Here is a 27,427-nt window from a genome sequence, read left to right on the forward strand (position 1 = left end):
GAGGGCATGAGGAAGTAAGAATGTTAATAGGCACTAAATAAAATACAGAGTGGCAATACAAGATGTCTGCTGTAGAAGACAGAAAAATAACTTAAAAAGTGTACACATAACAAAGTGGAAATTTAAAAAAAAAAAAAAGAGAATGGACTCCAAAAGGGTTAGCTAGATAAGGTAAATGTACCTGCATACTGGTATACATTCATGCACTCAAATCTCTTAATTATGACTCAGGAGAAAACAGAAATCTCCCATTTGCTTAAAAGCTGTATAAAGGTCAAGATCAACTGTGTAGAATTTGCATTCAGAAATGCTGTCATTTTGAGAGAGAATAATTTCTCAGAAATATTTTTTAAATCAAGGACAACCTTTTGGAATAAAAGAGTTTCAGAAGGAATCTACTTTATGAAAAGAAAAGCAGAACTTCTAGAACCAATTTCTGACCTTCTGCTTAACTAGTATGTTTCTTTTAAAAATTTTGAGAATACAATATAACATGCATTTCATTCATGTGTTTGTAAATATGGAGAATGTGAGCAACATCAAGGACACTGAAATAAAAAAATACAATTCAAGTGACAGGACATAAAACAGATATATGAATAGAGGCATGTATCTTTTCACTAAGTTGTGGAGAATTTGTACTTTTACTTTCAACTGCTAGTGGCCTTGCAGACATTAGGTATTTAGCTCAGTTATGTCTACAGGAACTTAAAATTACAGGAGAACTGACTAGATTTTAAATCATTTATTAGAAGTACTAAAAATATGAAAATTAGAGCATTCAGGAAAAAAGGAAGATGAGTTTAGAACAGACGCAGAAGCACAAAACAAACTGAGAAAGTTGCATAAAGAAGCAAAGATACATAGTGAGACATGCCCAAGATGTTTTCAAATCTCATGCAGGTGAATATAAGATTTTTAGGTGGAAACAACTCCCTCCTGCACAACCATTTCTACACAGGTGTTGTCTCTGTCTACATTCTTCTCAATTTCCCCAAATTCTTTAGTACAATTCTGTTCATCCATCACTTATCTGTTTCTAACTTTTTCTTTTGTAAGCATTTACTTGATTAAACAACCTATTTACAATTGGGTTTGTTACTTTGCTTGACCTGTTCAGTAGATTGTAATACTGCAATTAGTACTGCAGATGTTTCACAGACTAAAGTGCAAAATAATGGTAAATTAAAAACCTGCTGAGAAGATAATCTGTGCACATGGCTTTCTGGTGCACATGGCTTTTCTTGCAGACTTTTTAAGAATACGTACAACAGTTTTCCTTATTCTCTTCTTCCTGAAATTTCAACGCCCCACATCACAGAACATGACTGTAAACTACCTACAGGATTCCTGACTGATAAATAGAAAAGAGCCAACAAAAACTTTTCAGCACTAAATTCAACTTGCAAGTTACAACAAGAAAATAATTAAGAAACCTGTACAAAAATTCAGTAGCAAGATCTAGAAAGTGAAGTATCTGTGCTAACAGTGAACAACATGTCAAGGAAAAAAGTCACTTCAGAAAAGCAGGGAGAGGGAGATTAGGGATTTATCTTCACAGTAATGCCAGGAGATTAGTTGAAAAGATAAAAGAATTAGCTTTCAATGTGAACCACAAGATGATAAGGTATGCATTATATTGGACATGGTAAGGACATGAATGCGGCTGGATAAATGATCTGAAGGTGTTTAAAACAGCTTAGAGTAAAAAGAGAATAATGTTGTGATAAAGCCTAAACCATGAATAGGGAGGATAATTATTGCATTTGTAACTCTCAGGAGCCACTGAAAGTCTTATTTGGAGAACTACAGGGGAAGAAGGCATAGGAATCTTTGCCTCCAGGTCAAGCTATAAAGCTTTAATTTAAAATGCCCTTTGCTCTACAACAGACAGACATGCTCAGTAAAAAGGAACCACTAGAATTTTATTTCTTCTAAAATTCTTTTGAACAGGTGTTTTCACTAGTGTAATTTCTTTAAGGGGGGTTGTGGCAATTAGTTTTGCAGTTGTGACAATCATCATGCAATACACCTCAAAGACAGATCTGAAAATTTTCTCTTAATTTTTCAGATTTTAAAGGCATAACCACTTATTCTCTAATGATAGTTTATATGCAAGACACACCATTCCATTACTGCTGTTGGTAAAAAAAAAAAAGATGTGTTCATATATTAGATGTGTTCCTGTAACATGACAGATATTATATATGGTAGAAACATAAATACTAAAGACCACAGAAGTCTGTGCTATTAAAACATAATTTAGTAAGATAGGTTATGTGGCCTTAGAGTGGCAGCATGATAAGAAGTCTACCATCACGACAATCATTTTAAATCCCTTCTCAGTAGCAACTGACCAAGAAAATCGCTTCCTTGGTTTCAACATCAAGTTAAAAGTTGGATTTAGAAAGATGAAAGGCCTAATGTTTTTGATTCTATTTTACAAAACCTCTGCTTAAAAATTCTTCTGAGAAATATAAAGCTGTCCAGGTATGACAGATGAAATACATAATATGCAAGTTCAAAAACATGTTTAGGAATGACCTAGATTGTTTCAAAAGAATCCAAAAAAATCATTTAGATTCAGCTCTCTCTCGTATACTTGGGCCATACACATAACATTTCAGATGTCCATAAAAAGAACTGCAAGGAAAACACTACTAATCTCTCTACACAGTTTGTTCAGGTCTTCATTAACAGAACATTTTTAAGTATTCATTTCCTCAGTTGGAGTGACATTAACAGACCACTCTAATCCTCATTTTGAAAATCTTCAGTGAAAATTTTCACTTTCTATAAAGAAAAGAGAGGTATGATATTTATTATTAGAAAGCTATTTTAGTCCTGCTGGTCCAGCATTCGAATTTTTATTTATTTATTTTTAACTGGAAGTCCTCATTGCATCCCTCTTCTCAGCAGTTAAAGTCTGTCCTCAGTGTTAAAGGTCTGTCTACCAGCTGCTGTTATTCTGCATAGAAAGTACACTGTGTTCTCCTCTCTTGGCACTGCCAAGCATGCTGGACAAACTACTGAAAGCAGAGTCAAAAATTCCATTCACCTCTTGCCCAGCAGATGCTTTTCTGCCTGTACTGCGACCTGTGACAACTGTTGCAATAAACAAGGGGGTGAAGGATTGTTAAAATATATCCTGAACGCTGCAAAGCTAGATTTTAGTTTATCTGTGTATTTTGTACAGTCAAATTCCAGTAACCATTGTTTCAACAGTGGCAAGTACCTGTGCTGATATTTATTACGGTGTGCTCTAAATATACTATATAAGATGCTTGGTGCAGTATTACTGCTGAAAAGCAACAATATTCTTCATGATGCAGAAGTACAAGAACGGATAGCAAAGATCTTCTACAATTAGACTTTTGACAGGCTTTGAATTGCAAACAATCAAAACGAAAAGAACGCAGTATGTTGTAACAGACACCATCCACTGCTCATACAATTCATCTAAAAATGGAACTGTGTGCACAAGTAGCAATGTAATGTTTGAAGTGATACTGCAAGGATAGCTACAGCAAGTTATGCAAGCAGTTGTCAAAAAGGATGAGTGTGCATTTTTGACACTTATTTTTAGGATAAGGGTGTGAAAATCAGTTTGATTTCCAGGGATTAGTGGCAGCTTCCCTATGGAAATAATCATACTTGTATTCTTCTCCACACTGAAGATGAGTTTATCTCCCCATTTGCATATATTCTGAGTATCTGCATCATGAAACACGACCACCAGCTTAGCTGTCACTGCTTAACAGCTGAAGAACAAAGACGCTACACTGGTATCGCCTAATGCCTTAATGGACATAAAGCCATGCCACTAACACAGAACAGTTCCAACCGTGGCTGCTGAACAGAAGAGGCGTAAGACTGATTTACTGGAAGAGAACATAAACTATCTTTGAGTAATGTGTGCTGCTTTTATACCCCATATTCTCCTAGCATCTCATCAGCTTCTCAGTTTCATGAGTTCTAAAATCTTTTTTTTCCCCTTGTATTAAGGAAACTGTGCAGTCAAGTGTACACTAGTTTCAGTTACTGCTTCAATCTAATCAGGTGAAATGCATAACTCCTGGATTTATATTATTTGATAGTAGCAGTGTTCAAAATTACATTTCAATAAATTTCATTTCACAAAAACTTTACTGACAAAAGAAAATATCAATTCAACTTCAACCAACTTTTCTCTTAGTTCAATGTTTGTATGGAAAAATAATTAAGCAGTCCACTTAGAAAGGCATAATCTGTTCGTGAGCATGCAGGTATCAATTTTATCTTATGAGAATTTTTCCATGTTCCAGTTGCTTCATTCCTTATTACATGCTGCAAAAGGCAGTAATAATTTTTATAGCCAAATATCTCTTCATAAGATACCAGGTGGCTTTCAATATTTACTATTTAAGTCATGCATGAAATTTAAACATTACAAAAAATGACTTACCCGTTGACACTCCTGAAATATGCACATTTTCAGAATGTTCTGCAAGAGCACCATTTCCTAAAATTAAACATAATGAATAAGCTAATTTCCAAGATAAAAATTTTAAAAATTCTTCAGATACTCTTTTACAGAACAGAAAGAACAAAACTGAAGTTATTTTAATTAATATTAAACATTAAAGGTGTTATGCTCATTTTTTGATAAAAATTAAAGAGAAAAACTACTGAAAAAGTTACTATACAACCAAAAAAAACACCACAAAACAAACCAACCAAGCATCATTAGTGTACTAGGAACAACCAGATATACTAGAAAGTTAAGGAATGAGAGAGAGAGATTGACAATGGCTAAGAGTTCTGGGATACTTCATGCATTTTAGATTGTAGACTTGGCATGATTTTGCATCAAAAGCTCTTTTCTTTTTAAGAAAGGTTTTATTGCAATGCAACATCCCCATCTCCTCTTGGATCAAGATTTTTAAGTGCTGTGCACATGAAGACATCCAGGGGAAGACATTCATCTTTTTCATCATGAATTGCAGCCTATAACCTTTATCCAAAACGATGTTTCAGGTACAGACAGGAAACCAGCTATCTTCAAGTATAAATCCCCATCAGTATTAGTTAAAACTAAGTATACTTGCAAAGATGAACAAGACCCTTGATGTCAACAAGAGTTAATGACAAAAACTTGGTCCTTCAAATCTCATACTATCTTCATACTCCTCCAAAGTAAAAGAAGTCTGCTAAAGTGAGTAAGTTTGCTGACAAGTGATAGTCCTGTTACACGTTTGAACAAATCGGGTTGCATTTGTGTGCATTTTCCCCACTTAACAGCTCTTGTTCTCCTCTCCTTTATTCAACATCTTTTAACCTTTACAACAAATTTCTAATAAAATCTTCCAGGCATCTGCGGACAAAGAAGCTCCTTTGAATATAAGCCAATAATGCAAAATACATTGCCATGCAAACTTTAAAACCACAACTCTTAATCCCTCAAAGTTTCGTAATATTGAAGATTTGGCATGTCACAGACTTCCACACATGTGAAATCAGTTGTTCTACCAGCACTGCAATGTAAGTGTGATATGTTTGGATGACAAAAACCTTAAAAACATGAAGAAAACTCAAATTTCTTTTATATCAACCTTAAGGACTGTTAGAATTGATCTAGAACATATACTCCTATACACTATACAAGTATCTTAATGCTTCTCTAATGTAGTGGTTACAAATATAATGTTTCAGAAACCACTCCAGGGTTGGCAACAAATGTACAAAGACTTTTTTAAAAATTTATTTCCTGAAGACATGATACAGTTAGAAACCTGATGAACAGTTTTTTTAAAAAATAGAAAGTCTATTTTTTCTTTTTAAAAAAAAGGAACAAAAACCCCCAACAAACCAACCACCTAAATTCTTGAGTTCTTGCAAGTGACATATTCCCACCTCCCTCATCCTTTTAAAATGTACTGGAGTTTTGCTGCATATATTTACATACCAAGTTGCTTTGTCTCCAGTTTTTTAAAACTCCACATAGCAATAATTTCCATCAATGTCCAGAAGATAGAATTATTTTAAAACAAAACCTATTTCTTTCCAATTAAACTATTTTAAAAAGTAAAATATACCTGTATGTTTTAAAAAGCTACTCTTCAAATAATTTTTACATTTTGCATATAAACTGACATGCTAAGGATCGTTTGCTGCTCTGATTTCATGTATTCAGTAACAGTTAGCTCTAAATACAAAAAATAAATACCATCTTTGTTGTAAAGTTATTTTACTCGAAACCAAAGCACATGGAAGCACGTTTCTGATTGTCTTGTTTTCTATTATTTCCTTCAACATACAGAAAACATTAACACATTTCAAGACTTCTGGTTGAAAGCTAAAAAGAGCTCACTGGTATTTAATCTTTCCAATTACAGAAGGGATTATTCATCAGTTTTGTATTTTCAAAAAGGGGTGTTGTGGTTTAAGCCCAGCTAGGAACAAAGCACTACACTGGTTACTGCTCCCCAGCAGTGGGATGGGGAAAAGATAACAAAAGGCCTTTTGGGTGGAGACAAGGACAGGGAGGGATCATTCACAGGCAAAACAGATAAAACCTGAGGAAGAAAACAAAATAAATCAAAAACAGACTAAGATGATGATAAATGCAAGGAGATCCTAAAAACAATCCTCCCCTTCTATCTTCCTGATTTCTCTACTTCCCCCTGCCAAGCCCTGCCCAGTGGCACAGCAGGGTGGGGAATGGGGGTTGTGGTCAGTTCATCACAGATAGTCACTCCTTCCTCTTAGGAGAAGGAATCCTCAGACTCTTCCCCTGCTCCAGCATGGGGTCCCTCCCACAGGAGACAGTCCTCCACAAACCTCTCCAATCCATGTCCTTCTCATGGACTCCACTGCAGGTTTCCCATGGAGTTACAGCCTTTTTTGGGCACTGCTACTTGCTCCAGTGTGGGGTCCCCCAAGGGCTGCAGGCAGATCTCAGCTCCACCATTGCTCTCCACAGGTTGCAGGGGAACAGGTACCATCTCACTATGGGATGCAAGGGGTCTCTGTTTCAGCACATCTTCTTCTCTCCTTCACTGACTTTGGTGTCTGCATGATTGCCTTTTTCTCCCATCCCACTGCTGCTTCTTACATTTCCTCTCCCTGCTGCAGATATTCCCTTCTCAAATTGTGGACATGATTGTGCCAAATTAGCTCTGCCTTGGCCAGAGATAGGTCCAACTTGGATTCAGGGAAGTTTCAAGCAGCTTCTTACAGGGACCACCACCACAACCCCTCCCAAAAATGAGACCCCATCACACAAATAAGGGATTATTAGCATGCACTCCATTGATGGTCCCAGAATCTGAATTACAGACAATCTGCCTTCACATAAAGGCCAGGAAAACAAGAAACCCCAGAGTTTTAATTATACCAGTTAAGATAAAATTGTAACAAAACATGAAAATACTGACATAACACTGAAGTGATGGGGGAAAAAAAAAGCAAGTGATATACATATAAAACTGACAAAAACTATAAATCTGTAATAACAAGAAGCATACTAAAATGGGAACTCGCATCCAAACCCCATACACATTGACTTAGAATAAATGGTTTAAGCTAAGAAAGCTTAAGTCAGTACCCAAAACTGAACACTTCAATATTTTTCATTTAAATATGTTTTATGATCTAACAATCTCAGCATAAAGTGATATCACATTTTTTGTCAAACTAACTTGAGTGACTAGTCAGAAGCAGCACTAATGCGTGACAATGCAGCCTCAACCCAGATCCAAGTACTACAATATCAAAATAAGGTAATTTTTAAAAAAAATATTTCCTTCCCAATAATCCTTCATTACATGAAAGATGAACCTTAGAAACCTTTGGATTATTACAAGTTTTTTGCTGAAAAAGAACGTGCTCAGATGCCATTTAAGCATTACTAACTGCTAACACCTTTATGAAATTTTTACGCAATGGTCCTTATTTAATCTCAACAATTATGTCACTTGGTTCCATATAAACTGGGTCTACCAGAAGAGTCCATATGAAGTAACGGATCAGTAATTTCCATTAAACTATGGGAACATAATTATCTTGGAAACTCCTGTTAGTCTATTTAATTCAGCAGAGTATATCTTTAAAAAAAAAAATCTCAGGTCACCAGTAAAACACCAAGTAATAGGAAAGCTTAAAGAAATATTTATTATTCATTCCCATCTGAACCTGAAGCTTAAAACTAAATAGGTGTCATCTAAAAAAATGTGACACAAAGTCTGTCTACATCAGTTACAGGAGCTGGTTAAGTACTTGTGACAGTACAGTGCTAGAAGGCACTTTCCAAGAAACTCCTGCACAAACCCATCCTGCCCCTGAGAAAATAAGTTTGGTTTTCTAAAATTGACATCACTTTCTTTTTTGATGGAACAAAATATGGAAAGTACTTTGAATGGCTTTCAACTTAAGTGCGTATAAGTTTGTTATCACCATTATTAGTAATATCTCTAAAGATTCCTTGACTGCAATAGAAAAAGAAAATCATCCCATTGGTTGTTAAACTAGTTAAAACTCTTTACAGTGTGTTTACAATGTGAAATCATCTTCAATTTCTGAGGTTACTTTCTATCTTGAATAACTTTTAAATTTTCCTAGTTTATTCTGATAGACTCAAGAACTTTCACAGCACAAAACAAATACCTTTGTATGTGGTACATACAACTTTGTTCATAGTGAAAATTGAGTGTTGTAACTTCAGTTTGGAAGAACATAATGTATCTTGGACTCAGTTAAACCTAGATTGTGTTTTACAGAGAAATTAACTTGACAGTTGATACGAAAAATATACAAAATGTCAAAACAAACAAAACCCCAAACCCACAAAACCATGGTGGCAAACACATTTAAGTTACCTTTATTTTTGCTGTTAGATCAAGTAGTTACTGTGTACAAAAGCAGCCATGCACACAGGTCTCTATTAAAGGAATTCTTCTATATCAAGATCAAGCCTCTGTTATTAGTTTCAATGGAAAAATTACAACCCCCCTGTAAACAGAATTGTTTTAATTGAGGAACTGCTGTAACTGAACAACTATGAAGAGAGCTTTTTGTAAAAAAATGTGTTAAAAGGTACTGTGGTGCACAATGAATGCTACATAAGCAGACTGAACAGGGTATTTTCTTGAAACACAATTATCAGGGACAAGAGATCAACAGCACTTCCTGTGTATCACACATTTCCAAACACTCTTTATCATGGTACGTGTTCAACTTGCTTTACTTTGGATAACGTACTTCATGACAAACTTCCTTTCTTCATCCTACTTAAAAAATTCCTCTACACCCTATACTTTATAAAGAGTGAGCTTGTTTACTTCTTGTCAGCTGAAGTTATCTTGCACTAATTTTCACAAATTTTGCTTCTTGCTGAAAAAGCATGGATGATGCCACCAAAAGAATCTTACTGTGTACTTCCATGAACAAATGTGTGCTGCCTTACATATTACCCACTAAAAAGCCACTTGGCAATGCTCCTATGGTGCCTCAGTTCAAAAACAGAAAAGTTCTTCTTGATCTAGAGATATGGGAGCTGGAAAAATCCATGCCTCTGTAATATTTGAGCACATTTCTTGGAAATGATCACTTTTGATAGCACATTTTGTGACAGTCCCAGCCAGCAACCATCCCACCTCCATTTCCTGCAAATATCTAAGCACAGTTGTGCAAAAACAAGCTCCACCTGAAAGTGTGTGTGTGTCAGGCTGAACTACAGTCACATTAATCTGCCAGGTCTGTGGGAGCAATGAGCAAAGGTTAACTGCCTACTCATCATACCTATGGTTAATCTAAGGTTAAGATGTTACAGCTCAGAGCAGAGCACGTGAGAAACCAGTGGAAAAACAAGTACTGCCACCCTCCTCCAGATAAACCAGGTGATCTTTAGAAGGCCCCTTCCAACTCAAACCATTCTATGATAAAAACATTTGTTCAGTATGTACCCCAAAATACTACATTGATTTATATACATATTGGTCATCTGCACTTAATGAGCTAAAAAAAAGGTTAGGATCCTCTCCTCAGCCTTTTGGATTATCATCTACAACCTCCTCAACTCTTGAACACTTGGCATCTATATTTGTTAAACTACTGATTCATTGGAATTAAATGCATTAGGTGCAAGGATTTAATGCTGTAACAACAGCAAAGAGCTTTTTATCTATAGGTATATGGCCACATTGCTGCCAAACTCTCACATCTCTGAAATTACATAACTCAGGGGAAAAAAAAAACTCCACTTTCTATAATCTCAAAAAGGACTAGAAAAGACTGAGAATATGGTTTCTCCTGTATTTTCTCTTTTATCTGTGCAAAATGTGTTCTCCTACCACTGCTAAATTGTATTACAGAAATTCAGACATTGCCTTCCTCAGAAGACAGAAATATTCAACATTAGAAGTAACAAGAAACTGAAAGAAGAACAAATGAGGAGGCAGGGACAAAAAAAGAAGTTAGTCTAAGCATTTGAAATTTGCCCTCTCAGAACAGTTCACAAAATAAACAGTACTATCGCTAAAGGGAATGCTTCAAATTAAGGTGCGGCAGAGCTCAGGGAACACAGTCCACTGAAGCCAGACAATATTTGTTATATCTCTATATTCAGTTAAAAAGCAAAGCACTAGTGTCATTCCCAGATTACTACAGAAATCAGTCACAGCCTTTAGAGTTAACACCATTTCATTATTTCCTGCCTTCTGATGGCTTAGTTTGCAATCAACTGCATCTGTTTGACGAGAGATATGCCTAAAATTAAATTAACATGTTTGTACACCAATATGCATTTGGATTAACTACTCAAGGTAAGATTCAAGATCCACAGTCATCTCATTTTCATATATTTACTGTTCTTTTTAAAATCTAGAATTGCTCTATGGCCAGAAGTTTTTGTTCTATGCCCAACTGTTGCTTTCTTCCTTGACAAAGGGCAACACGTGCTTTTGCATATGTTTTTGTATTTCATGACAACAAGCAACTGAAAAGGCATCATGAGAAGTGGCAGTACTGACTTTGAGGCATTAACTGATCAAGAATCTCTAGTTTAGGTGAAGAATCTTTGCAAAAGTATTGACAAATTCTGTATTATTTATTAAATAATTCAAGAGTTTGGTGTTAACTGCTATGTGCAGATCTTTTCCAGATTTCCTTAGGTTTAAGTACTGGAGTCATAAGAATTTCAGGTGGTCATTTGTAAAATAGCATTAAGCTGTGCAGAAAGACGTAAATTATCCTTCAGGTAAGAGAAGGATTATCTAACTATTTAATATAAAATTACACATGCAATAGACAGAAACATTGAGGGCAAGCCTTACTGCTGTGCAGACATCAGTCACAATTCTCTACCAAAAGTAAGTTGAGCACACAAGTGACAAGATTTATTCCAAATCCCTACAACAGAAGAATATCTGCTGCAAAGAAGATACAGAAAACACATCTAAAATTTCAAACAGTGAATGTGAAGTGTTCATGCAAAATGAGAAAGTGTTGTATACTCAAACACTACAATAGCATAATTAATTTCTGTAGTTAAGGCAAGAACAAAAATTACTAAATAGATGAAAATATCCTGAAATAGTAGCTTGTTTATTATGATAGAAAAACAAGAAATAGTATATAAAATTTCATTGTAAAAACAGATCAAGTACAGAATTCATTTACAATACTTGATGCTGTTATTTTATGTAGTACCATTTTTATTTTAGACCAACTGTGATGTCGTTTTATTTAGAAAACTATGAAATAAATTAGAGAATCAATTCTGTAAATGAATTGTTGTATTAGCTTTTTAGGGCTAGCTTTTTACAATAACCAATATCTACCATCTTGTGCGTAGAAAATTTTTTCTTCAGTATTAAACATATGGGAATAGTGCTGCCAAAAGGCTGCATTGTATACTTATAACTTTTTGTTGAACGCTGCATTTTTGTATCACTCTCTCATTCTTACACTGTCCTTTCCTCCTCACAGAGGGACTTGAAATGGCATGCAGCCCCATGATACCTTTGAAAAGCAGGAATTTTATTCACCAAAACATGAAAACAAGCAGCCATGGAGTTTCCAAATCTGTACATAAAATTCACCTAAAGTCAAAGTTAATCAGTACTTCAGTGAACAACAGCACATATCTTTATTCCTACAATATTGATAACACCAACTTCAAAATCTCCAAAGAAATGTATTCTGCTTCTTTTACATTCTTTAGCACCATAACATTATCCCCCTCCAAGAAAAAAAAATCTGTTTGTTCTTCAGAAATTGACTATTAAAACAGGTACTCTCAGAATCAGTTTACTATATAAATGCACGCCTTGCATTGAAGAATATATAATGATCAGGTCACAGCAGATCTATTAACTCCTCTGGCAAAGTATAAAACATTCTTTATTCCTGATAATTTTATGGTGCTAACTTGGGATTTGTCTACATTAGTACTTTATTTTCAGATAAGGAGCATGCTTCTAAGTCTCCTGATCTGATCCACATCAGGTGCTTTGGTTCATATTATGCTGTGGCCTTGGAATCATCAAACTGAACTCCTTTTAGATGACACTAATCTGGAAGATGTGCTCTTACTATTAATGGGTACTTAGTCCTTTGGACCATACTAGAGCTAGTCCAAAGAAAAATCATTTGAAATGTACATAACACAAACACTACATCATCAGCCTAATGTGTTTTAATCCACAACTCTGCACCTGCCAGGAGTGGATGCAATACAGAGACAATCCAGATGTCAATGCAGAGACATACCCAGCTACCCAACACCACTAGCGTGTTCTCTGCTCACTGCATATTCAGTGCTGCAAGGCTCCAACTCAACTTCAGGTATAAGCTACAGAGTCTCCACAGTCATTTATTATGAGCAACACAAGTTCTCTTCCTGGACTCATTAAGGACTGCACACATTATTCACTAATATTACACTAATTGTGAATGCTGTTGCAACACACAACAGAAAATTTACAAAATAACACAAGAACCATAACAAGATGGTTAGGTTAATGCAAATTTGACATAGATGCTGCCAGTCAGATGATGCTGGCATACCCAAACACAGCCCTCAGCACCACTGGGATACAACAAGTAAACATTTGGAAGATGCTGCAGTGTATGATGTGAGCTCTTGTGTTCTTGCTCTATAGGTGTGGCTTCTCAGGACTTTCCTCTCTTCCTTCTCCCTTCCTTATGCCAATCATTTAAAACAACAGTTCTGTACCTGACTGTATTTAATGCAGCACAAACCTTTTCTTGGTGTGTACAGGCAGGAACAAGAGACAACAGAAACATTTCTGAAAGAGATCTTTGCATATCAAATTAGCAAGACAACCCAAGGTTCCTTTGTCAAAGGCTGTAAAAGAAAAGCTAGAGTAACTATAGCAACTCTGATTTAATGCTGCAGGTAGAAAAAAAACCTGGTCACACCTGTAAATCCCACAACATAATTTTTAATTGAGTCTATTGTCACTACAATACAAAATTTTAAATTAATAGCTGAACTAACTTAAAAGAAGAATTTTTGTGTGAATGTTCCATCAGAAAACCCAGTTAAAGATTTCTCAGCTGTAGTTTAGAAAGGTGGGAACAGAAAAGAACTTCACTTTTTTTTTCCATTCTCACTAAAAAATTCCACCAAGTATTTATAGACAGCTCTAATATACTTGGCAGTGAGCAGTGGAAATCGGAAATCTAGCAGAGACACTGGCTCAGCTTCAACAAGATTCCCGATTTTAGGCACAGAAGTAGTTCTATTCCTGCCAAATCTACACTTCTGCACAGCCAGGTACAAAGGAAGTTACCTGAATGATCATTGCCTGCAAATTGTACATATTCTCAGGTGTTAATCTAGCGCAGTAGTTTAGATTAAACAGAGCAGATAAACAACAGATTACTAAAACAAGTTAAACAGTTCAAACAGTAAATAGTCTTCGAAATTACAGCTAAATCTCAAGTAACTTTAAAAAAAGTAAGAAAATCAGAGGAAAAAGAAGAAACTGGGGGGGCAGGGGAAGGAAGCAAAAGAGACTATAATGCCTAACCATTTTTAAATGAACTCTCTTCCTTTATTAGGCACAGGTGCCTATTCTTTACCTATTGTGCTCCATCATGAACGCGAACATACAAATTTGCCCTCCCATTTGAAAATATTCCACTGCCATATTACTTGCAAGCCTAGAAAAAGCCGAAGTTTCCAGGTATTTTAAACAATTATGTTTATAGTAGTAAGACTCAATTATTTTAACAAAGGACTGTTCAATGTCTTTGTATATGTTCAACTGCAGCCACTATTCTCCTGAAATTCCATTTCAGATATTAAAAGTCTTTCACATTTGAGAAGTGCCAGACTAGTGGAAAATTTTGATGTGTGGGCAGCACAGTGCTTATATCGTAGGGGGAAGCGCATTTCAAATTTGATTCATGCTCTTCACATGCTTCATACATTTATCTAGTACAATTTCTTTAAATCACCATTGCAGTGAAAAAAATTGTTTCGTTTTTGCAGCATGCAGGTCTACACTGACTGCCCATGTTAATTTTTTATAACTACAGGAACAAATGACAGCAGGCAACAGTCTACATACAGCTGGTATATTCTACTTAAAAACTTCAAATAAACAAACAAACATCTACAGTCAACCAGAAATTTCAGGCCTCTATCGTAAGTTTAAAAGGCGGGCTTCAAGTTGTACATTTTTTAAGACATAATACTGCTGGCTATCATGTTTTCTTGAAGTGATTTGACTGTATTCCACCTTGAAAAAGTATTAACAGAAGAAACAAAATCATTATTCATATACTAATAACCAAACATAAATCTATTAAAGTTTCCAGAAATTAAAATATTAGTGGCTATTACCTCATAAGTTCCTACCAGAAACTATCAAAACATCTAAGCTTCTAGTTCCAGATGACAGCATGACTCACATTTATTACTTTTTTTTCAAAAAAAGACTTAAGTAGTGTAGGAGTACTTCATATTGAAGGGTAAGAAAACATTGCTCCACTGCTGCATCTTTAATATAGAGCCTACATCTCATGTGACCAACAAGTCAAAACAGGAAAGAAAAACACTAGTCATGTTAAAAAGAAAAAAAAAATAACGGCCTAAGAGATATTCAGAGAGTAATAGTTTAAAAATACAGAAAGCTCTCTGGATCCATAAAAAAAATTTACAAATTTAAGTATTTAAGCCTTTAGTCAACAAAAGGGTTAAGATATTGCAATTCAGACAGAAATCAAAGAGGAAATTTCATACTTCTGACTGAAGCAAAGCAAGGGATTGAAAAATCTAACCACAATTTCCAGATTTTCTAACTTCTGATATATTGGCCTGAGCAAACCAAGAAATACTGCATTTAATAGTATATTCCCACTGAGCTTCAGCTCTGCCTTCATGAAGGTAACAACAATAAATTAGAATTAACTGCAAAGCATCTCAGATGCATTCACTGTAACGACATAACTGAATTGAATGCAAACCGTTTAGTGGAAAGGGAGAAGCAGCGGTATATTTATGTACACATTTTGCACATATATCAAACATAAAAATCATAAAAGCACAGCATGTTTATTGCATCTAGGAAAAATATCCTCATTTGAAAGATAAAACTGTGGTTTCTTCCCTTCTTGCTACTTATTACTAGAAATAAAACTTTGATTTTGACAATCTTTTATTTTCTTATAAAGTGTTTTGGTTCCTTTCTGATAGAATTAAAAAGCACTGCAGTTCAAGAAAGTTTGTTTAATTTACAAAAAAAGTTCACAAACCACAGACTTCACAAATACTTGAGCTGCTGGAGTTTTTAGACCCTTAGCATCTATTCAGAGTGAAACCAAACTTAGACAAACCAAACTTAGACAAAATGTCACAGTCTGCCTAGCTCTCTTCCAGTAATACAGAACAGAGACTCTGTCCCTTATTAATGCTTCACTGAGCTAATTAAAGGACAGAAGTAACCTTGCACAGCATAACTAAGCACATCCTGTTTCCTATCAACTGCAAAAATGAAATAAAAAGCACAGGCAAAGGAGGAAAGTGCTCCTAAGGCAACGTGCTTCTTGCCTGTACCTTTTAACATCTATAAAACTAAGCCATTTCTTCATCTCATGCAAACACCTACATGCAAAATTAATTTCATTATTTATTATGAATAATTTTATCTGCTCTAGCTCTAGCAGACAGAAGGAGAGATGTTACCAAGTTTCAAGGGAACAACTCATAGGTGCTTCCATTCTCACTATTAAAAAGACATTCAATCCACATAGTCCCTTCTCTGTTATTTTTCAGCTGCAAAATTTCAATCATTATGATAGCAAAGGCTATTAATTAGCTATACTAATTTTCTAGACTTGCCTAAACTACACTGTTTATTAAATATCCTCAGGACTTAGGAAGAATAAGAGATGAACTTGCTATAACTTGCCAGACATAACATACTGCATTCCTCAAAATGCACCATGAATTGCTCCTATTACAAAAGATAGACATTAATTGAAGACAGATTGCCTGCAAGATATAAAATTGACTTACTCAGATTAATAACTTCTTTAATCAAGAATCAGATCTTAAAAGAGCCAAGGCATACTCTGGTACAAACACATGTGCAAAGATACTTACATGGGTACAGAGCATACTCATGCGAGAACTATGTGCATAGCAGACCTGCCTTTACGTTCTTTTGTCCAAACAAATTACTTTCATCAAAGCAAACAAATGGTAAGGGAAATACCCAGTAGAATTTTTAAACCAGTAAAACTTATTTCTCTCGAGTGTTTTATGCAAGTCTTGTGTACAGTTCAAGAAAACTCTGCTACAGCTACTGCATTGATTAAAAAAAAAAAAAAAAAAAAATTGTTGATTCTAAAATAGGAAACTTCAAGAAGCCCCATGGATATTTTGAAAAGTCTAGAAGTAGTCTATATATAATTAAAACAACAGATAAACAGGTGTAAAACTCTTTACACCACATCCAAACTCATATCCCCTCTCTTTAGAAAGCACATCTTTCCACTCCCCCAGCCTTCTCTTCCCCTGCCTGTTATCTGCACGAGTACATCTGTATAAGAGTTGAAATACCTTTTATTTCAAACACTGTGCAGTGCCTTAAAAGTAAATTTCCAAAAGTTTAGACTCTACCTGGCTCACGTTACCTGTAAAACTGTAACATATTACTGAATGTTTTCGTAACAGCACAAATAAGCATCTAACATAATTACAGCTTTATTGGGTCAGGAACTGTTCAAACAAGAAAAATAACTCTTGCTCCACAGAGATCAATGTTTTGTGAAAACTATGTATGCTATATTTTTATCAGCTAAAAGAAAAGATAATTAAAAAAATCGTAATAAACTAAACAAATGCAAATCCCAGACCATCAGGTGCCAAAACACGACCAAATAGCAGTGCTTTACAAGAACCAGGAACAGTCAAAAGAGTTTGAAGAAAGCAAATACAATGGCTTTGTGTTTTCCATGGACAGATCTACCCAGGTGGTAGGAAGCAAAAAAGAAAGAATAGCTAAGCTAAAAAGTGATAAAGCTATCAATGTTAAAGAACCACTGCAGATCAACACAATAGTAAACCCAAGTGAATCAGAACTTTGAACAGAACTATCCTGTGCTAACAACTCCTCCCTGTGCCTCATCACTTTTTCTCTCTCCCCCAAATCACCCAGAACAAAGTTTAAAATTCAGAACAAAGGTAAAAGGCTTGTCTCTTTCCCAAAGTGGAAACTTCGGGAAGCATTTGTGAAAGTTTGAATTGCATTCATTGTGCTGGAGGTAGTTACAGAGCCGGGAGAGCTTATGTGAAAACTGTTGTAGAACAGTAATTGCAATATTCAGACAGTTAACTGTGTCAAGTTCATAAACGATAAAAAGATGTGCACATCTGACAGACAGAATACAGTACTGCAGGGTACTGAAGTCTCTTGCCCTGGACATTCCCAGTAGTTACAAAATATAAATACAATCTCAATACTATCAAGAACTAGAAACAAAAGTGCTGGATAATACTATGACTCCACAATCGCAAAATGAAGCACAGAAATTCTTTCTGAAGAGCAGAAAAAGCATTTGATTTGACAAACTAGTGTAGGCAGCTGCATTTTCAAGAAAGCCATAGCACATGCAACATTGGTCAAGGAGGCCAGAACATTTGAGACATTTAAGTATATTATTTCCCTGCTGTCACACTACACCCAAGACACACAAATTACCACTGGAAAACTTGAAATGTGTGAATGGAGATAAACAGCTAATTTACTGTATCAACTCTAGTTTGGGCTTCTTGCAAGGTGTGCATTTGCTACAGAAATTAAAAGATCACAATGATGTGTAGATGTCATAGGGTGCAATAAAGGCTGTTTATATGACCCTAAATGCGCTTCCCCAGCAAAGTCAGTAAGAAAAAGTCTGACATTGTATGGGTCACAAGATCTTAAGTTTTATTACATTTCAGTAGCTCTACACATGCAAGAAGTCCTGCATCCTTTATCTCACTCTTTTTTGTAACATGGAATTTGAACTACATCCTGATTTCCTTCTCAAGCATGCACAGATGTTCCCACCCAGACCCTATGTCAACCACACACATATACCCCACCCCAGTGCAACTGAATCATTGTTTCAATTGAAACACTTTGGAAGAAACTGGAAATGTCTATAAAATTCATTATACATGCTTTATTTTTTTTAATCTTAGAGTCAAATAAATCTTGAAGGTCACTCTGAACCTCTACATTTTAGATGTAAGTTCTTAGCTATTCAAAAGAGTCAGAGATTTCCAAAAAGTCAGATGGTCAAAATAGGCACATTTACACAGAGGTGAATTGGCCCATTTGCTTCTTCCTAATGTCTTGAAGAAAAAGCCCTATGGAGATGAATGACAAAGAAATAAACTGCCCCCTTTCACCAAAGCATTACTGTACTTGGGACTATCATCTCCCTGAGCTTCAACATGGTTCATATAAGGCTGTTGACTTCTAGCATCCCTGTTCTCAGGCCAACTCACACGCCAGCCTAACCAGCAGAACTAGGAAAGGGATTCACACAGGCATGTGCTCCCCAGTCCCTCCACGTCCTGGGATGTTCATCAAAAGAACGGATTGCCTCACACTGCAGTATGCTGAAAAGTCTTACAAAACCACAGTCTGCACCAGGAAGGGAAAAGCAGGTAGCCATAAGTGAGTGTGGACACAGACTCACTCACAGACTCACACATGATTTCTCTAGGACAGAATTCCTATGACAAAGGCATAGCTAGGAACAGAGGCTTAAACATCGCAAGAGGAATGTACACCTTGGAGAATAGAATATAATCTAATAGGTATTTCCAAAATCCTTATTACTATTCACCCTGACATTCATAACTACCCTCTTACTATGCTATCCTATGCTACACTCTCACCTCGCATACCTTATCTCCAGTTTTGCTTTGAAGAGCTAAAAGAGCTTTGTATCTTCTCATCTGTTCTTTTCTTGACCAATATACATTTTCACTACACATGTTTACAGGAGTCATGGATTCGCTTGCAGAAAACAATTTTAACAACTTTTTTTTCCCCTGCACTCCAGTTTCCTTAAAGAACTTATTAAATATATGGGATACTATACCAAAATGTGTTTTGACTCTTCCTATGAGGAAAACCTTGCCAAGAATCTTTCAGATGACCTTCAGTCATCAGGCGTTTAAGTTACATAATTACTACCCACCTCTTTGTTCATCCAATCCACAACCTGATACTACGAAAGTCACTTCAGCTGTTTAAGTTGTGCATATTCACTGTTATCTGGTGATCTGAATATCAACTTGAGCCTGCGGTTTCCCATGGAATGCTCAGCATAGGGGCAGTTGTGCACATCTGTACGTTCCTCAAAATTTCCAAACACTTTGGACTATTTCTGTCATATTTGGCAGAAGAAGAGTCGGAAAAATCCAGTTAATAGGAATTTCATGAAAAAGTTACACATTTCTACTTGTGTTCAGACATAAAGGCTTCATTGTAAAATTTCTTGATACTAAATGTACAAGATTCCACTTAGAATAGGATTCATTAAAAAAAAAGATATTCTACCTGTCTGCTTACAATAAAAGACAGCTGGTCTGAAGGAGCTCTCTATCTGCTGCAAGCAGATCATTCCTAAACTCTTCAAAGTCATCTGCATCCCTTCACTTAAGAAACAATAGCCGAAATATACGATGGACTGTGTTAATATGAGCAAAGCATTGGTATTTTGGGAATGACAGAAATTAATTAATTGGTAGTCACATTTGAAAATACAGACAAGGATAAGACATGGAGATTTAAATGAAGAGAAATGGACAACACTGTTCTCAAAAGTAGCATATTTTCACTTCCATGTAGGCAACCACATCTTTGCAAAAAGAGGGCTGTTTGCATTTAAATAGTCTAGAACCACTCTTCATCCCTTATCTTGCCTCTGAGGGACTGACTACTCTGTCTACATGCTACACTGAGAACTGAGACTTTGCTGGAGAGTAGTTCAGATCCATAAGTCACAATCCTGTTGCCTCTCATCACTTTAATAAGCCTGCCTTTTCCCACACTGACTCTGCCTTCAGTTAAGCAAACTTCTCTCTTCACACACACACGGAATCAACATAGGACCAGAAATGAGAAGCAGCAAACTCTCTGCAGGCAAAACCACGAAGCACTTATTTATTTTCTGTGCATCTACCCTGAAGACAACTGTACTTCACAAGAATACTGTCAAGAGTGAAGGGTTATTAGTCTATATTAATACTTAAACCTCAGAGCTTTTAGGCACCTACACAATCAATATTTTAAAAGATAAATATTCATTGAAGGTTTGTTTACAAGCATATCACATTAGGTTTACAGTACTCTTCTGGTATAAGTCTATTTTAAGAAGAAAGCTCAGCACCAGCAAGTCACCACTTGATACACAGGTATTCTTTTACAAAGAGATGCCACATACAAAGTAAAAGACTGGTAGAGAAAAACTGAAACAGCAACTGTTTGTTGAGATACTCAACCTAGGTATAAATGAAACAAAATGATTTTCTGAAGAAAGTGATGAAGAATGGTTTGGAAAACTACCTATGTGAAAAAGATACTGGGTTTTGTGTCATTACCAAATTTGACGGGTAGTTGTTTTCTTTTGGATGTACCTTCATTTCAATTTTCATGAAAAGGACTGTTACACTTTTACATGGATGAAACTAGATAACATCCCTTACAATTCCTTACTGGCAACTCTGTCTAATGAATTATACTAAGTCACAGTTTAAGAGCATTGGTTTTGCTCTGTGTTGGCTAGTCAAAAGAGAAAGAGAATATCACTGTAAGAGGAACGGTTTTGGGAAAGAAGTGTAAAGGAAGTCTGGAATATTTCATGGTACCTGAGTTTTCCATTCTTTTTATTGATAGTATATACATATACTACTTTCTAAAATTAGGAAGTACTTTCAAGTTGGTATGGATAGCAAAACTGAAGAGCAAGGCTTGTTGGTGATAAGGTGGGTACTACAAAGACAGAATACTTGCAAATTCTTGCACTGTTTATACTTCACCACTGACTGTTACCCACTTGACTACTTATTTTCCTTTCTGGATCACCTGCAGAAGTATTCAGAGGCTCAGCACTGAAATTGTAAGACAACTTTTACATGGATTCAGTCATTACCAATATTAGGGCACCAGTTTCAAGAGATCACATATTCACTCTTGAAGTATTTTAGCCAGTTTGGTCCCCAGAAGGTAACTGTTAGGCTTGCTACAGCTAAAAGTGACAGCACAGATAGCATTCCTGTCAGCCTTTGCCCTCTCAAAGCAAAACAAATTGAAAAGCTTTCAAATGCAGATTACCAACAGCAGAGATAAATATCCTACCATCATCCTGGGTGGATAAAACTTTCAATTGCAGCTTTTTGTAAAAACAATTTGAAATCAATAATCATTCCTATAGTCTGAAGTTAATTTCATTGCTTATAATTACTGAACTGCAGGTAACAATTTTATTGCCTCTTTAAAAGCATTTTTATTTGGCTTTGATGCCAGCAGAAAAAAAAAAAATAATCTGATCACAAGAAAGAAAAACGAAGGCTGAGCATCGATTAAAATTCCACACTGTGCCCCTTCCAAATGTTTACATATGTACTTAAAGCAACCACAGAACTTAGTAGTACTTACATAAAATCATATGCATATTGGAAAAAACAAAGATTTACCTTGATTTTGGCAACTTCTGCTAACAGAGAATTATGGATTAAGTTAACGACTAATTCATTAAGTAAGGTCTAGGGCTGCAGTCAACAAAGCTAACAGACAACCTTAAACAGAGGGAAGGTTAGTCTTGGCTTAGGAAATAAAGTTGTGGATTAACGACACAAGTTCTTAGCCTGCCCTACACAAATATGCAAATCTTACCTCTTAGAAAATTTAACTGAAGAACACAGTATTTAGCAGTATTTTTTTAAAAAAAGTAATCATGACCATGCAACAGGGGATGCTTCACTCTATACTGCAGTAGAAAGGTTTTAAGGCTTAAATATCTATGAGTTCCATTTTTAAGGAATGGGTAAATTATACTTCAATGCACTAATTCAGTTACAAAATAAAGGGTTAAAAAAAATACATATAGAAGCAGACATTCTACTCTATTAAAAGCCAACCTGCTAACAAAATTCAGCACTTGCTCCTACACCCTTTTTAAAGGGAGGCACTGAATTTAAGATAGCAAGAAATATGACATAGCACAGTGACAAGTACAAGATCAATGTCAGACACAATGCCTACATGTTTGAATTTCTATTCTTCTGCTTTTATATAATGAAGTACATCGCTCATTTAAGTACACATTCTTACTGTTTAATAGCAGATTTCCAGATACAGGGAAAAAAGTAGACCCAGAACAATGAAACCTCATACACTGGAAAACACAAACTCTATGATTACATGTCTAAAATTAAAATATCTTCAGACACTTCAAAAATCCATAGAAGGGATTTTTCTGAGTATAGACAAGGAGTTGCTTAGTAAGAATCTGATGCCATGATGCTTACATTCATAGCAATACTTTATAAATGATGTTCAGCATCTAAGTCTAAAGCTAGTTCAGGCCTCTTTCCTATCAGAGTAACTCATTTCCCTTAAAAAAAAAAAACAAACAAAAACTATTTGATGTGATCATTTTACTTGAATAACACACACAAGGCTGATAAATTGCATGTTTATTTCACTTTAAGTGCTTTGAGCACTTTGTTGGCTTCCAGAAGTGCAGCAGAGTCAGAAAGCAGGATCTCAGATTAAACATTTAAATTCAGCTTTATTTTTGTCATTAATCTTTTCTAAACACTACTACATTTTATGTCAAATTCCTTTATGTCCAGTGCTCTAAATGGCTATCCAGAGTTCAGATTCACCTCCTTTGTAAAACCACAAACTAGGTACAGTTCCAGAAAACTGGTGAAAACAATTCAAATGTAGACTTAACTTACTCTCTTGATTCCTACATAAATCTTCCTGGCCTCCATGCTTTTAATTACCATTTTAGACAGATGTACAGCTGAATATTTCATGGTACTCACTCCAAAAACTCACTATTAGGCACTGTTAGAACTTTCTGTTAGTTAGAAGTGCAGAGAAAGGGGTCTCTTAACTTCCCATGACCTTAAATTTTCACTCTGGGCAGATCTGACTTCAAAGGTGGTCATCCCTGGGAGATTTCATTGCATAGGGCAGTTTGTAGCACAGTTGCTCCTCCTAATCTGCATATTTGGAAAACAGGAAGTCTTATTCCAGGAAAAGTCCTCATGGACCTCAAGGTACCACACACTTGTGGTTTCAACAGACAGTGGGAAAAGCAGACCATGTTCCTCACTGAAGTAAGAGGATAAAAAGGTATAGTCCTTCTCCCAAATCTTATTCAGATACAGCGTGAAGGTGAAAAAGGCTATGTAGGCAGTACTGTTCCAGATTTACACAATGCATGAAGAAAAACAAAAAGCTAGTACTCTGGATTTAATAAGAGATTAATAACATTATCACTCAGTTTTGGTATATTAGATTGCCAGTTACATGAGAACTGCGATACCACTCAAGCTTTATTAGAGTATGTGCTGATGACAGACACAATAGATAACTTGAAATCAGGGATTGCAGTGAGACGAGCTAGACAACACCTAGGCAACAGACACTGCAAACTGTTAGCTGGCTCAGCAGCAACGGGAGGTCAGTGGTAACAAAACTCCAGAAACATAGAGCTCCCAGGCACATCCAGCAGTAAAGCTGCTAAAGAGTGCACAGTTGCCAAATGCCAGTATCAGCCAGAAAGAGGAACACACAGCAGGGTCACAAAAAATGGATGTTTCAAAACATTGATGAAAGCAACACGCTGAGTTACAAAATGCTCACCAAAAAAACCCCAAACCTGTTTGTTCATCCACTTATTTTCTAAAACATGGGTAAAATGCAAGATTCTAATGTTTCTGTAACATTCTCCTGCCTGCCTGCGAGCTCCTGAGCTCTTCCTGCCCTCAAACCCTTTGTGTTGCTTACTAAGAACTCGTAAGAGTAACTTCTTAGACTGATTAGATGCTCACTCAGCTACCATGTCATGGTTTAACCCCAGCCAGAAACTAAGCACCATACAGCTGCATGCTCACTCCTTCCCCCTCACAACTTGTGGGTCAAGAACAGTATAATAACTAAAATAAAACTAAATACATTAACAGTAGTGATGAAAAGGCATATCACAAAGAGAGATAAATAAAAGCTATGAAAATATAAGTGATGCTCAATGCAATTGCTCACCACTCACTGATTAATGGCCAGTTAGTCCCTAAGCAGAGATCCACATTTCTCAGCCAACTCCCCCCAGTTTATACACTGGGCATGATGTTCTGTGGTATGGAATAGTCCTTTGGCTTGTTCTGGTTAGCTCTCCTGGCCACGCTCCCTCCTATTTTATTCTGCATCTCCTTGCTGGCACAGCATGGCAAATGGAAAAACCCTTAACTAAGGATAAGCACTACTTAGCAACAACTAAAACATCAGTATGTTATCAATGTTATTCGCACTAAATCCAGAACACTACACTTCAGCTACTAGGAAGAGAATAAACTCTATGTCAGATGAAACCACGACACCCCTTAAAAGAAAAGGGCTGTTTCTCTTCCTCCCTTCCATTTGCACAGTCAAACAATAGCTGCTGTCCCAGACTGCTTGGCTTCCTCCTCCACACTGAAGAACAGTTCTGTCACCTCCAGCCGTGAACATATATTCTCACAACATCCCATCTTTCCCTCTCTTGCCATTCCTGCTCTCCAGTCTTTATCAATACCTTTAATCACAAACACTAGCAATAGAATCAGTTGCCCTTTCAGTACTTGTAGATGGGAAACATGAATAGTGGAAGCTACTCTGAAAAGGGAAGTAATTTTTACTAATTACACAATTGCCTATTATCTGTCTCAGACCATACTCCAGCTGCATGTCACTGTGATTGAGAGAACTGAACAATGATTTCATCATTTGTTTTTCCAGTAGCCACCAATAGGAATCTCTTTCAGAATATGTAAACTGATACTTACATCATGGACAGAAGTCACAGAATCACAGAATCTTGATGTGAGAAGAGACCTCAAAAGATCATCCAGTCTAATCGCCCCTGCTAGAGCAGGACCACGTAGAGTAGGTCACACAGGAACTCATCCAGGGGGGTTTTGAATGTCTCTAGAGAAGGAGACTCAACAATCCATCTGGGCAGCCTGTCCCAGTGCTCCCTCACTCTCACTCTTCCTTGTATTTCTCTGGAACCTCTTAAGTTCTAGCTTGTACCTGTTGTCCCTCATCCTGTCACTGAAATCACTGAGAACAGCCTGGCTCCACCCTCCTGCCATCCACTCTTTACATATTTGTAAACATTAATGAGATCACCTCTCAAGTCTCCTCCAAGCTAAAGTGCCCCAGTTCCCTCAGCCTTTCATCATAATGTTCTGTCTCCATACTTTTAAAAAATTATCATCTCTGGGGAAAAAAAAAGATATTTGTACTCTCCCAAGTTCAGTTACAAGTATTTCCATACAGTTTAGGCACATATTTTAAGTTAAATCCCCGTGCATTCTCTCTCAGCACTTCTTTACAAGAGAATAAGTGGAAAAATGTAATTGCTTCATAGCACAAAGAGCAGACTGCAGTAAATGCAACAATATTATGAATAAAACAAGCATGTTAATTAGGACTCTAGAACTATTCTTTCCCTGAAAAGGACTCCATTTAGCTTGACATGCAGGAAAAAAAAGAGAGGGGTAAACGCTCCACTTAAACTATGCGTTAAGTGGTGTATATATATATATATATATATATATATGGATTTGATTACTGCATGTAATTTATTAACCATCTCAGTCCCAGTTACTACAATATATCTAATTGAAGATTGTATTATGAGTAAAAGAAAGTACAATTTCATAGATGGAAAAATACTATCAGAATATAGTAATTCACTGGACTATCATAAACTTAGTAAAGTGTAGAAAAAAAACACTAAAGTCTTACAAAAACTAACATACAGATAAAATCTGGAAGCCAGAGTACATGAATCTAAGTGCATGTCTTCCCTCTATAAGGCAAATCCACAAGACTTCCACTTGTTTTAAATTGCTCACCTTCATTTGCCAAAATGTTCTTTCTAAAGGATCAGTTCCTTAAATGAGTAAGATCACTTAATTTTTAAGAGACATTTACTAGAACAAACTTATTACTAGTAACTTTGTATAAATTAGAAGGGGAAAAAACCCTACCCAAATCTGTGTTTTTTCATGAAATTACTATTCTCACTATCTGTATTTTCAGAGGGAGCAATGTCTCCCAATAGGCTGAAAGTTGGAGTAATAACACCAAGCTACAGGAGCACCTAGCAGAATAATTTTTTCCTGATTTTTGAACACAAGCAACTTCAATATAGTTTCACTGCATGCCAAAGTGCTCACACTGCTTGTCAGAGGATCACTACTATTTTCTGGCTGCAACTGACTTAAAAACCTCTGCTCTGCATATCCAGATTCAGCCTCAGGGAACCCCCAGGGCTTCCACTTAACAGAGGAAACATCTTGGAGGTCACAGGAAGGGTAGTCATAACTTAGAGACACAATCAGATGAGTGAAAACATGCAGTTCACTTCTTAATATATAGTTCAAATGTACTTTCCACTTATGAAGAAACACAACTAGCTCACTTTCATTACTCTGCAGAAAGTTTATAGTTCACTAAGTGGAAAGAAGTTCTGCTTTCTTGTGCATCAAAAAAATTCCACAAGCAACTAAAGGTTGTTGGGAAAATACTGATGAGTCACAAAATGCCTAAATGAGAGACCATCTCATGACAGCTCAAGCTACTAAACCAAATGGTTTTGTGCAATTTTTTTTTCCTCTTCAAAACATCATCTG

The 27,427-nt window shown here is 36.1% G+C and overlaps 1 protein-coding gene across 1 annotated transcript in view; it reads right to left on the reverse strand.

The window, feature by feature from the left end:
* LRP12 (LDL receptor related protein 12) overlaps positions 1-27,427 on the reverse strand; it is a 52,086-nt gene that overhangs the window by 18,797 nt on the left and 5,862 nt on the right. Inside the window, exon 2 of the mRNA XM_061995682.1 lies at positions 4,445-4,501. Coding sequence (XP_061851666.1) covers positions 4,445-4,501 — 57 coding nt within the window. The remainder of the gene's footprint in view (positions 1-4,444; positions 4,502-27,427) is intronic.

The sequence above is a fragment of the Colius striatus genome, chromosome 4 (assembly GCF_028858725.1).
Source record: "Colius striatus isolate bColStr4 chromosome 4, bColStr4.1.hap1, whole genome shotgun sequence".
In the NCBI taxonomy this organism is placed as follows: Eukaryota; Metazoa; Chordata; class Aves; order Coliiformes; family Coliidae; genus Colius; species Colius striatus.